The sequence below is a fragment of the Sebastes umbrosus genome, chromosome 21 (assembly GCF_015220745.1).
Source record: "Sebastes umbrosus isolate fSebUmb1 chromosome 21, fSebUmb1.pri, whole genome shotgun sequence".
In the NCBI taxonomy this organism is placed as follows: Eukaryota; Metazoa; Chordata; class Actinopteri; order Perciformes; family Sebastidae; genus Sebastes; species Sebastes umbrosus.
The window spans coordinates 1,329,540-1,341,694 of record NC_051289.1 but is presented as its reverse complement, the minus strand read 5'-3'; the positions used below and the strand labels follow the sequence as shown (position 1 = coordinate 1,341,694).

General features: G+C 41.7%; 1 protein-coding gene across 4 annotated transcripts in view; it reads left to right on the top strand.

Annotated features, from left to right (window-relative positions):
- Positions 1-12,155, top strand: part of LOC119480532 (sodium channel protein type 4 subunit alpha-like) — a 189,087-nt gene that overhangs the window by 68,051 nt on the left and 108,881 nt on the right. For all 4 annotated transcript variants that reach the window (XR_005204947.1, XM_037756862.1, XM_037756863.1 and 1 more), the window contains one exon: positions 6,158-6,221. Coding sequence is in view for 3 of the 4 variants with exons in the window: in XM_037756862.1 (XP_037612790.1) it covers positions 6,158-6,221 (64 nt within the window). In the remaining variant the exon portion in view is untranslated. The remainder of the gene's footprint in view (positions 1-6,157; positions 6,222-12,155) is intronic.

Below are 12,155 nucleotides of genomic sequence, written 5' to 3'. Positions count from 1 at the left end.
CTGGTACATTCTAGATATTAGTGTTCAAAACACTTCACATATAAAAATATACAGTGTAAAGTGTCGGAGCAAAGTCCAAACAAAACAAAAAAATACAAAGAAGCAGGAGTAATTGCCATATTTACAGTTTCTAAGAGCGATCATTTTTTCCCAAATCACATGTTTTTTCTTATGTTTGTCTTCCTGTTCTACTCCATCTCTTTTCATTTTAATTTCTTTTCCTCGTATCTGGTGTATGTCCGTCTCTTTCTCCTTAAAACGGGGTGGAAACTGCACATTTTACTGAAGTAAAAGTATACAAGCATCAGCATCAAAATATACTTAAAGTACTAAAAGTAAAAGTACTCATTATGCAGAATAATATATATATATATATATATATATCAGGGCTGTCAATCGATTCAAATAGTTAATCGTTAATAGTCTAAAGCCACCAGACTCCATTGACAGAAGCAGTAATTTTACCTCGCTGATCTTCATAAAACAAAACTTCGTTCAAACTTGACAGAAATAAAATAAAACTCATCAAAACCGTCTTTGTTAGTGTTTCCACTGTTCCAACCATCACCAACTCTGGTTTGGTTTAAATATACCTTTAATTCACAGCGTTAGATGTGATGTCAGCAGTTATATGCGTACCTCAAAGCCACCAGACTCCGTTGACAGAAACAGTCATTTTACCTCGCTGATTGTCATAAAACAAAACTTCATTCAAACTTGACAGAAACAAAATAAAACTCATCAAAACCGTGTTTCCATTTTTCCAACGACACCAACTCTGGTTTAAGGTTTGAACGAGGGACTGAATCAGTAAAAAATATTTAAAAAAAAGAAGTAATCACCGTAACGTTTTCACTGTTTTCTAACCCTCTTTTCCGGTGTGTTGGTGTCGTTGAACACGAGGGAAAAAAACACAGAAAGGCAGTGTAACGGCACGGCATACTGCCAAAGGGAAAGGAGTCTATCGCCTATTTCTAGTGAGTTTTTCAGCGTTTGATAAACCTGCATATATACACACTAACTTCAGTAGGAAATAGGGATTAGTTGAGTCAGGTTATAGGAGCAGTGGGAGTAGATTCACAGTCCAGCAACAAGAGAGAAGATGCCCCGTTGTTGTTGTTATTTAAAGTGATGTCACTTCACTGTCGCCGTCTGCATCAGAGGCTTTACAGCAGCCTTCCTATTGGGCCTTTACTTAAAGGGCGACGCCGCCCCGAAACACAGGCAGCGCCGAGCTTACAGTAATGGCGTTCCGTCTAACTAATGTACCTTCTATTTATTCATTTCCAGTTCTCCATCCATCACATCAAACAAATGTCCCCCGCAGGCTCCCGTTTATCGACCTCTAAAAGCTGCCGTGAAACCCGAGAGCCGCGCCGAGCCGCGCCGCGCCGGTAGAGCTCAGCCTCGTAGGACTGGTCTGAAAACATGCGGGAGATCAATGGTGGATGCTCTCCACGCTCAAACATTTCCCATCATGCCTCTGTTTGTTCTGTCTGTCTGGTCAGAGCCGGCTGACAGCAGCAGTCGTCTTCCTGTTGGAGGGTTCAATAAGTGAATCAACAGACGACATGTACAGTCTGATGTTAACGGTTTATACAGAAACTGGTTTCTTCATGTTGAATCAGCAGATTACAGCCGACTGTAAACTATAAACTCCTGAGCCTCATTTCAGCTTAACTTTCCCCTTAAAGGCGTGAAAAACTCACTTTCTCAGTGCTTGTGCTCGTTCGTCTGGATATCTGGAGTAACTAACCCACAAACTGTGAAATAAGACGACCCAGTCAGTTTAGAAAACGTGATTCAACGAGCTGATCAAACTCTCCTACTTTCTTTATTTCCTCCTTTCCTCCCACCTTTCTTCCTCCCTCCTACTTTCTCTCTTTTTTCCTCCCTTCTTCTGTATTTCTTAAATCCTTCCTTCCCTCCTACCTAGTTCCTTCTTTCCTTCCTTCCTTCCTTCCTTCCTTCCTCCCTTCCCTCCTTCCCACTTCTTTTTTTGTTTCCTTCCCTCCTTCCTCCCTCCTACTTTCTCTTTTTCTTTCATCCCTTCCTCTGTATTCCTTCCTACTTTCTTCCTTCCTTCACTCCTCCACACTTCTTTCTTTCTTTCCTCTTCCTTTCCTTCCTTCCTTTCTTCCTTTGTCACTCGTACTTTCTCTCTTTCTTTTATCCTTCCTTTCCTCCTCCCTACTTCTTTCTTTCCTCCCTTACTTCCTTCTTCCTTCCTCCCTCCTACTTTCTCTCTCTTTCCTCCTTCCTTCCTTCCTTCCTCCCTCTTTCCTATTTTTTTCCTTCCCTCCTTCCTTCCTTCCTCCCTCCCTCCTACTTTATCTCTCTTTCCTCCTTCCTTCACTCCTTCCTTCCTCCCTTCCTACTGTCCTTCCTTCCTTCCTTCCTCCCTCCTACTTTTTCTCTTTCTTTCCTCCTTCCTTCACTCCTTCCTTCCTCCCTCGTTCCTACTTTCTTTCTTTCCTCCCTCCCTCCGTTCCTCCCTCCCTACTTCCTTCCTTCCTCCCTCCCCACTTTCTTTATGTTCCTCTGGGAAGCAAAACAGTTTAATAAATAAATAATAATAAATAAATAAGTAAATAGTTATAATACTATGAATATTAATAATATTTTTATTGTTCAACACGTTTCAGTAGAGACATTAAATATGACAATAGAACAGAAATAATGTAGTTCTACTTTTGTCCATCTCTTCGTAGGCGGACGTTTTACTGACGTCTGGTAGTCGCTTTCAGTCCAAAATGGCGGAGGTGTATCTCTGCTGCAGGGCGCTGATGAACAGTTTCACTTCTTATCAACATACATTATTTGGTTGTGCCACAAGCCAATCAGAGCAGACTGTAACTCCCTTTGGCGTGGGCTTTATAGCTTTGCAGACCTTTTACATGCAAAAACAGACCTGTCTAAAACACTGAAGGAAAGCTGAAGAAGCACAGAAGCATAGAATAGGTCCTCTTTAATGCCTCTCCTTCATCGGAGAGCAGACTCAGAGTATATTTCACTTGCAGATTTCCATCATGTAAATGCGTCTCTTGCCGAGGGTGGAGGTGTGTTTAGGCCTGTCAGAGTCATTTTGCTGCTCCAGAGCTTGAAAAGAAATGAAATTAAGCCCACTCTGTCGATATCCTGTAGAGACAATCTCCCAGGTTTCTGCTGGTCTGTGAAACCTTCTCAGACGGGGGTCGCTCTGGAAAAAAAACAACTTTATTAAATGTCAGTTTGCGGACTAGTATGCATTTATTGTGGAAACCTGAAGTTTCAGGTAATGACTGTCTGCTTTGTGTGGGGAGGAAATGCCTCCGTGCTGCGAACAGTAAAGGCTTCATGGTTACTTTGAGCTGGTGAACAAAAGCACTTCACAAGTTTTAGTTGGCGAGCGGGGATGCAGTCTCCCTGATGCACTCCATAACAAATGAATGGCTCTTAAAAAGCTTAAGTGCCTTTGGTGCGGTGGCGGCGGCGGCGGTCAGGCGCTCCAGAGAACCGGTTTTGTTTGTTAAAAGGGGGAAACTCTGCACGTGTACCGCCACAATAAAAGGAAGACTTTGAAATGTTGTTTTTCTCTCTGACAAGCTGAGGCTTTTCTGAAAAGTGTTTAAACTGTGGTTCGCTGGCTGCATTTCGGAGTACATTTAGTGAAAGAACATGACACCTATTTTAATATTTTTCCATGTAATGGGTGATAATGTGCTGCAGTTAAACGCGATCTGAATTGTGCGTTGAATAAAAGATTAGAAGCCTGAATGGTTGCTCCCGTCAGGATGGAAATGTCAAGCCAGCGTTTAAGGTCACTTTCTGCTGGAAAAAGTTGCATCTGATTCAAAGATCTGTCAGGTCCCCCCCCCGTCTCCGTTATGTAACGTTGACTCACACAGGAACAGCTTTTCACAATAAAACGTACAAATGCTGGTGCTGATGTTACATTTCACAAATAGGAGGTGATGTTTTTCACAGTTTTTCAGCTTTTTAGATGAATAAAATCCTAGCAGGTGGCCTATCAGCCTGTCACATCACTACTAACTGCACACTGTGTCACACTCACAAGTTACTTATTTTACTCTATTTGCACTCAAATCATAAAATAAAGATAATGAAAAAATAATACATGTGACAGGAGGTCAATAACCGACACTTTCATACAACGGACATAAGAAGAAAAACAAACAATAGCAAAAAGGAAAAAAGAAAAACATAATTTAGAAAAATACAATAAAAAACAAATGACAACAAAATGGGCAGAAAACAATCCAATAAAAACATGAAAAACAAAACACAATATATACACACTTCAAGAACAAATTAGACATTATGAATTAAATGTGATGACAATTTCCTTTTAAACTTTAAAGACTTTTTTAAAAGCTTATTTTCAGAGATCTATCCTGTGGAGGACAGAAACAAAAATAAATTAATAAATATATAAAGAACTCAATAAATAAATAAATATGTCATTAAATATAACAAAAATAATATTAAAAATAAATGTAACCATTAATTAATTGATAAAATGTGACATAAATGTATTTATATTTGTATTAATTCCCTTATTTATTTATTCTTCTATTTAAATTTCCCTTATATTTATTTATATATTTACTTTTTTTAAAGTTTTAATTTTATTTATTTATCTATTTATTTTATTTTTTATGTATTCATTTATTTTTGCATTATTTTATTTGATATATATTTACTTTTTAATGTATGTATTTATTTATGCATTTAGGCATTTATTTATTCTTTACTTTTTATTTCTTTATTTTTTGCACTTATTCTTTTATTTGATATGAATTTATTATTTATTTATTGATTTATTGATTTATTATTTATTTATGCACTTAGTTTTTTATTTATTTTATATTTAATTTAAATGTATGTATTTATGCATTTATTTATTCTTTTATTTTTGCACTTATGTTTTATTTATTTTAAATGTATGTATTTATTTATTCATTTATTTTTTTATTTATTTTTTATTTATTTATTTATTATTTTTAATTTAAAAAAGACATCAGCGCTGTTCTGGAAGCTTCTCTTTTGAACAGGGAATAAATACTGAGTCCTTTAAACCACAACCAGGAGCACTTGTTTTCTTCCGGTCGCTGTGCATTAAAAGCCTCGGAACTTGTGTCCGATACTTGTGTGTGTTTGTGGCGGAGGAGAACCTGAAGAGTGTGTTAATGTACTTGGAAATGGCCTGTGGTCAGACTTAAGTGTTGTATAAATGCCCAGCAACCTGTAATGGTTTAGTTTTTATGGCCTCCTGCTCAGACGGTGTCTAACCGGCCAAAGAGTTGGATGAGTTTATTGATCGGCCGGCCGGCTGGCGAGAGTTACCTGACCTGACCTGAAACTCCACCCTGACTGACGCATCATTTTAGTTTATTTGGACAATCGATTATTAATTTTTAGTGGAGGGAATATGTACAGTATCTATGTGTCTTCTACTGTAGTCAAATACCTCAGTTATTAAATTTGGACAATACTTACGACTCACATGTCTCACGGGGCTGACGATACTAACGACTCACATGTCTCACGGGGCTGACGATACTAACGACTCACGGGACTCACGAGACTGACGATACTAACGATTCACATGACTCACAGGACTGACGATACTAACGACTCACGCGACTCACGGGACTGACGATACTAACGACTCACGGGACTCACGAGACTGACGATACTAACGATTCACATGACTCACGGGACTGACGATACTAACGACTCACGTGACTCACGGGACTGACGATACTAACGACTCACGTGACTCACGGGACTGACGATACTAACGACTCACGTGACTCACGGGACTGACGATACTAACGATTCACATGACTCACGGGACTGACGATACTAACGACTCACGTCACTCACGGAACTGACGATACTAACGGCATTTTACATTTAGGTGTTCATCATGTTTTCAGGTGTTTTGGACCTCTGCTAAGTTATGCTATTAACGCATAAGAATGATAAAAGTGTAGACTCCTAACTAACAAGTAGAGGAGAGCTGCACACCCACACAGTGCTGAGGTCTAATCAGGCTGAACTAGTGGAAACACCTGAGTGGGTGGACCAGGTAGGAAGATTCTCCTGAACTGAAACTGGAATCTGAAGTGGACTTTTATTTTGTTTTTTCTAGACAACTTCTACAAGGTGGAGGGAGCCAAGGATGCCTTAATCTGTGGGAACAGCAGCGACGCAGGGTGAGTGGATGTCTTCTCTGTCACATTCAGAGGCTGGTGGAGGTGTGGATGTATGAGCTGGACACTCCTCCCTGCTGAGGGTGGAGCTTGTTGGAGGATTTAAGTTTGTTTTTTGAGTGACGGATGCTGAAATGTGTTGCAGTTGTGATGTGTTTTGTTGTCAGGTTGATGAGGTTTAGGAAGAACTACATGGATGGGCTTAAAACTACGTTCATAAAGTGAAAATGACGTTGAACTTTGTGAACACGGGACACGAACAGCGGTCTCACGGATGAAAGCCTCGTGTTTGTTGTGATTAGCTCAGGGCTGAAAGCATCGCTGTCAGTCATCCAACATGGCGGCTTGTCCCTCATGACCTTCAGTAACCACGACAACATTCGGTTTGATAGAAGTAGAGTTTTTCTTGTCAGACTGTTGGCTGTTTGGTTCTTAAATGTGAACAGATGGAAACAGATTGGGCTTCACTGGGTTTCATCTGTGAGACAGAAACCAAATAAACAGCAGGTTGAAGTCTTTAGGTCTGCAAATATTAGTTCCCTCGGAGGAAGAGGAGCTCCGGAGGCTGAAATAAACTGTTCTGGTGAAGAGACGCCGAGGTGAGAACGTGTTGAAGGAGGAGGAAGTTAATATAAAGTATGTCTGCTAAAGGAGCCATTTGAGCTTTGTGAGTTAAAGTCTCCACTGCAGGATTATCCTGTGATCCTGTCATTGTCTACTGTATGTAGTAGGGATGCACCGATACCACTTTATTTCTGACCGAGTACAAGTACTTACGTTTGGGTACTCGTCGATACAAAGTACCGATATGAGTACTTCTGGCGCGCGCCGGCTGAGGTGGGATCACCGGCCCCGTGGGGTCGGGCGCACCACCGGCCTGTCTCGTTTTCTTTTCTGTGGACAGAATTCCTTCATTTGTCAACACAAGGCTTTTACTCTGAAATATGTTCGGGACAGTGTTGTAGAACATGCAGTGACTTGCACGGCTCCATGAATGAATAAAGTACGGGGTTTTAATGGTGGATTATTACTATTATTTACAAATGAGCACACGCTTCTTAATGGCCATTATGAAAGACAAACTCTATGTAGAAAGAAAGGGCTGGCAGCAGCAGCACTGTCGTACGGGAGACGCAGCAGTTCAGTGAGGCCACCGACTGTGACACGTTCCCTGCCAGCTGCTGTTTATTACTATCTGTCCGATCTTTTATATCGGCGCTCTTGCAGTATGTGCAGATTTTCATGGCCGGGTCGGCCTACTTTATGCTCCTTAGAAAAGACCGACTTTCTCTTCGGCGTGACAGCTAACCGTTAGCGTGCTGACAGGTTCTGTCAGAAGGAGCCGCAGGCGTCATAGCAAAGGCCATGACAATGACACATTGATTGATTGATTGGCAGACGTACAAATCCAGGTTGAATTCAGACACGTGGTGCTTTGTTTGTTTTTCTATGTTTGGTTAGGTAGTAACGAGTAACGGGACAGAACATAAACATCCATGTAAGCACTGAAAATAAGAATATGTCTAGACAGACATACACAAAATAAATGAAGAATAGCTCCACAACTAGCAGGTCTATCTGCATGATCTTGGTCTCTATGGAGAGGTAAGACCTCAGAGAATTCATCCCCAGTGTAACATTGTGACTGTTACTATGCCTGAGGAAACTGGGACGAACCAAAGGAAGAAATTTACATTTTTATCCTCGCCTTAAAATGTTTTCTTGATCAGACAGTGGATAACTCCATTATAGCAACGACGCCGTGCACAGAGACGCCACTGAATTCATTCAGCAACTCCTCCACTACAACTGGACTCAAGTCCACTTTTTTGAAGTCTTGCACTTTAACTGTAGTCGGCATCGATATCGCTCCCCTCGCTAGTCAAGTCATCCGACATCGTCACTTTCGCAGCGCAACTTTAAAAACTTTAAAAGTCCAGGAAGCTAAGAGGCTAAAGCTAAAAACAAATTCACCCAAGATAGCAATCCCATAATGCATTTTTCCTTACCCATGTGGTTTTCTTTTTAGTGAATCACAACACCAGTTATCGGTCACGTGTCTTGAAAACAACACTTGCACGTCGTATCCAGTCTTAAAAGAATAGACAGAAAGAGTAGCATCCGGTCTTACCAGCTACTGGGAAATAGCGGAATATAATTATTAAACCATTTTTATAATAACATAATGTTCGATAAATGTTGAGGTAAATATTGGGATAATTTGGCAAAGAAATTTCAAATAGGTTACTTGCTAAATATCACGCAAAATTTGCGGACCTGTAAAATGAAGAGTTACCGAAAAAGTCCCGCTATGAGAAGGAGTACCAGCTCACTTCCAGCTCTGGTTTTACCCTTCGACCACGGTCTGAAATTAGCACCCGCCAAATGTGGGTAAATTATTGGCAGTGATGATTTCACCCGCCTCTTTGGCAGGCAGGGAAAACGCTAGTGATGGAAATAGAGAACCGTAGTCGTCCTCTTTCTTGGCATCTCATGCCTCCGTGACTATCGATTCCTCTTGTTGATGCTTTCCCGCAGTTACGCTGCACAATGACGCGTACGCACGCCATATCATGTTTCAGTTTGTTTGACCAGAGACACGACGGAGAGAGAAAAAAGCGCTCAACAGCGTGGCGCTACTAAACCAAACCTATTTGTCCCTGATAAAGCGAAACTGTGAACAACAAATCTGTGTTTAAATCATCAGGAGGAGAGTTAGTAACGTTAGCTGTTAGCGGCCGTTAGCAGCTCAGTCCTGACTGGATAAATAACGGAGATATGAACGTTAACGGAGGTGCCATTGAGTTATTATTATGAGACGTTCAAAGTCTGCTCAGGAAAATGACTATTGGGTGAAGGTGAATTACAACGTTATCATGATGTGTTCAAATGTAATCTCGTAAAAAGTAGTTTTTGGTGAGAAACTTGAATAAATCCAGTTGTTTGAAGGAGATGTTTTCACATCAATATAAAATAGATAATAGAGATAATTATGACCTGTTTAACTTCATAACAACTTAAAAAGATTTTTTTAATCAAAGCAAATATTTAAATAATCATAATCATTTGAATTGTGTGTTTTTATGTAAATAACCACTATAGATGAGAATAACAAAGTACAGTACAGTACTGAGTACACTACCCCCCCTCCACGGTGTAATTTCAACACTACTGATTTACCGTGTATATAATGCTTTTTATGTCAAATATATCGAACATTGAATGACTTCAGATCTAAAATGTTATTCCTTCATTTAGCGCAGAGATTTCAAAAGTATCAGATACAATTTCTGAGTTGCCGACAAAGCAAATACTTGTCTGCCGAAGTGGCAGGAAGCGAAGAAAGTTCATTTCAGACCCTGCCTTCGACCTCACGACCTCCACAGCTGAACGTTTGGTGCTCCGTTGTGTGCCCGAGCCTTCGACGTGGGTCGACTCCATCATGTTGCTTTAGAGATGGTGAAAGATTTCCTCTCGTTCTGCTGCAGAGAGTCAAAATGAGTCGATGGCGTCGACAGCGACGGACTTCTCAGCCGAGAGAGAGGAGCTGCTGGAGGATGAGAGAGAGATGACAGTGATGTTGATCACAACGTTGTTTGCTTCCTGTGCTGAAGCCGCTCTGCTCGCGCATGATGCTGATTTCGCCGGGCCTGAGGGCAAAGGTCACTGAGCTAACCCGCTCTGACATACACACTGACATACTGAGACTCACACAACCAGCTGCACGGACACAATCACAGGCGCTTTATTAGTCCAGGATTCGGTTTTGGGAACATCCGGTCCGAGACTGGCGTCGTCTCTTCTCCACCTTTCTGGTCTTTAAGTGACATCACAGGTTGTTGTTCACGCCGTCAGAGCTGCAGATATCAAGTCATTATTCAGGCTGACACTGTGCTCGTGTTAGCGTGACGTATCCGTCCCGTCGGTGTCATTCTTAGTCGACAGAAGTTGTTCTAGTGATTGTAATAAGTAAACGAGACCATCAGCAAGAAGATATATGGCTTCTATATTCTTAATGCTCGTTATCCAGGCCGTATCGCTGGGCCCGCTGGAGGGAAGGGAGGTACGGGAGAACCAGGACCAGGACCAGGACTGAGCGGGGCAGACTGTCAGACCCTGCTGCAGGAGAATCAGAGGTTTTTCTAAAGGGACTCTGGTGCTCGGAAGCACTTTTGTCCACAAGGACCGCCAGAATCAACCCAAAAGTTCCTCTTAGTAACTTTACTATACTGAAGTAAAAGTATGCAGGACTTTAACTTTTCCCAGTGTGGTATTAGTACTTTTACTTGAGTAAAGGATGTGAGTTCTTCCACCAACACTATAAAACAGTAGAGCTGAGTACTGCAGGTATTTTTCCTGTGTCTGCTGGAAGTTGATTAACTGAATCAAAGCCTGAAGATGAAGAGGCTGAAGGCGACACCGTGACAGGCAAACCTGTGTGTTATCAGTCAACAGCGACCGGGCGCTCACTCCAGGTTATTTCTGCTGCATCATGTCCTCGGCTTGTAGGCCTCGCTGAAGCGGCGCGGAAGCATCTGGCCGTCTGAGGCCGGGAACGCCGCCTGCCGCCTGCCTCAGGGGGCGGGGTCACCGAGCAAACAGAGATAAGAGAGAGAGAAACAGAGATGGATGTTGAAGTGAGGAAAGTGCTTCTGTAGAGATTCATTTGATTTATCAGCTGTTGTTAAGTGCTCGGACCCAAGAGGACCATTGATCAGGACGTTCTCCAAATACAGCTTCAAAGTCTGCATTCACCTGATGATTCATTAACCCTTTACATTTCAATTATTAAAATAAGGCTGCCAGTTTGCTCCTGAGATGAGCAGCCGGTCAGCGCCCATCAGCAGTTTGATCTCAGCAGCTCTCTGCTCATTTTCAACTCAAGTTGTGGAATTTAAATCTGAACTTTGTTAAGATTTTTGCTGCCAAATTAGTCTGACGGTAAAGTTCAGGTTCATGTCGTAGGCGCCGGAATACGACGAGACAACGAGACTTTATGTCGTGGTAATAACAGCTAAGCCAGGCGGAACGTTGGCGATATGGCGTCTTACATGTTGGACCTTTATTCAATCATGTTAATGCAATAATAACGCTCAGTGTTCGAGCTAGAGAGAAGATACTGGTGATACTGCGTCGCCGCCGAATGGAAGAGAAAACTCAGCCCTGCAGCAGCACTGCCGTGGTTACTGGTCATGAGGTAGCGTTTCTGATTGAAGACTAGAACAACTTGAAACACAGTGCTGAGCTGCATCTCAAATTCATCTTCAGGTTCCAGCTTTCAGATGATGTACACCACTTCTATTTGACATCTACTGCTGACCTGCTATCTCCCCCTAAAGACACCCTGGACCCTCCTAAATAAGACCAAAACTGTGGTTCTCAGAGGGTTAAAAGTAAAAGTCCTTTTTAACAAAAACAAACTTATTATTTTGTTATTTTCATAGTCAAAGTCTCAGATCCCCCCACAACACTTTTATTTTGAAATCCTCCCTTATTTCTGCGGTTGGCGAGTACGGCTGCATCATCACCTCAAACCAAGTCCTCCTCTAGTTTCCCATTTCCATCTTTTTTTAAATGTCCTCTGGCTCTCAGTCAGCCTGATAATCTGTTTCTCTTCACATCTAAAATGAAACGAATTAAACTGAATGATAGAAAAAACCCCGAGCGCTTCTAATTCAAACGAGGCAAAAGAACCTGCTGAGTGGAAACTCACCGACTGAATGAGTGTTCAGTCGCTCTCTTTTAGCGAGCCGAGCCAATCACGGCCGGCGTCTCCTGTAATGCCTTTAATTAGTCTGAGACTCGGCGCTGAGGATGAACTCTTAAATCCAACTGATTTGAACAATGTCAGTAAATATTTACATTTATATGAAGAGATATGTGACCCGTCAGTATTCTGCCTGCAACATGCCGACCACGCGGCGACGACACGGAATG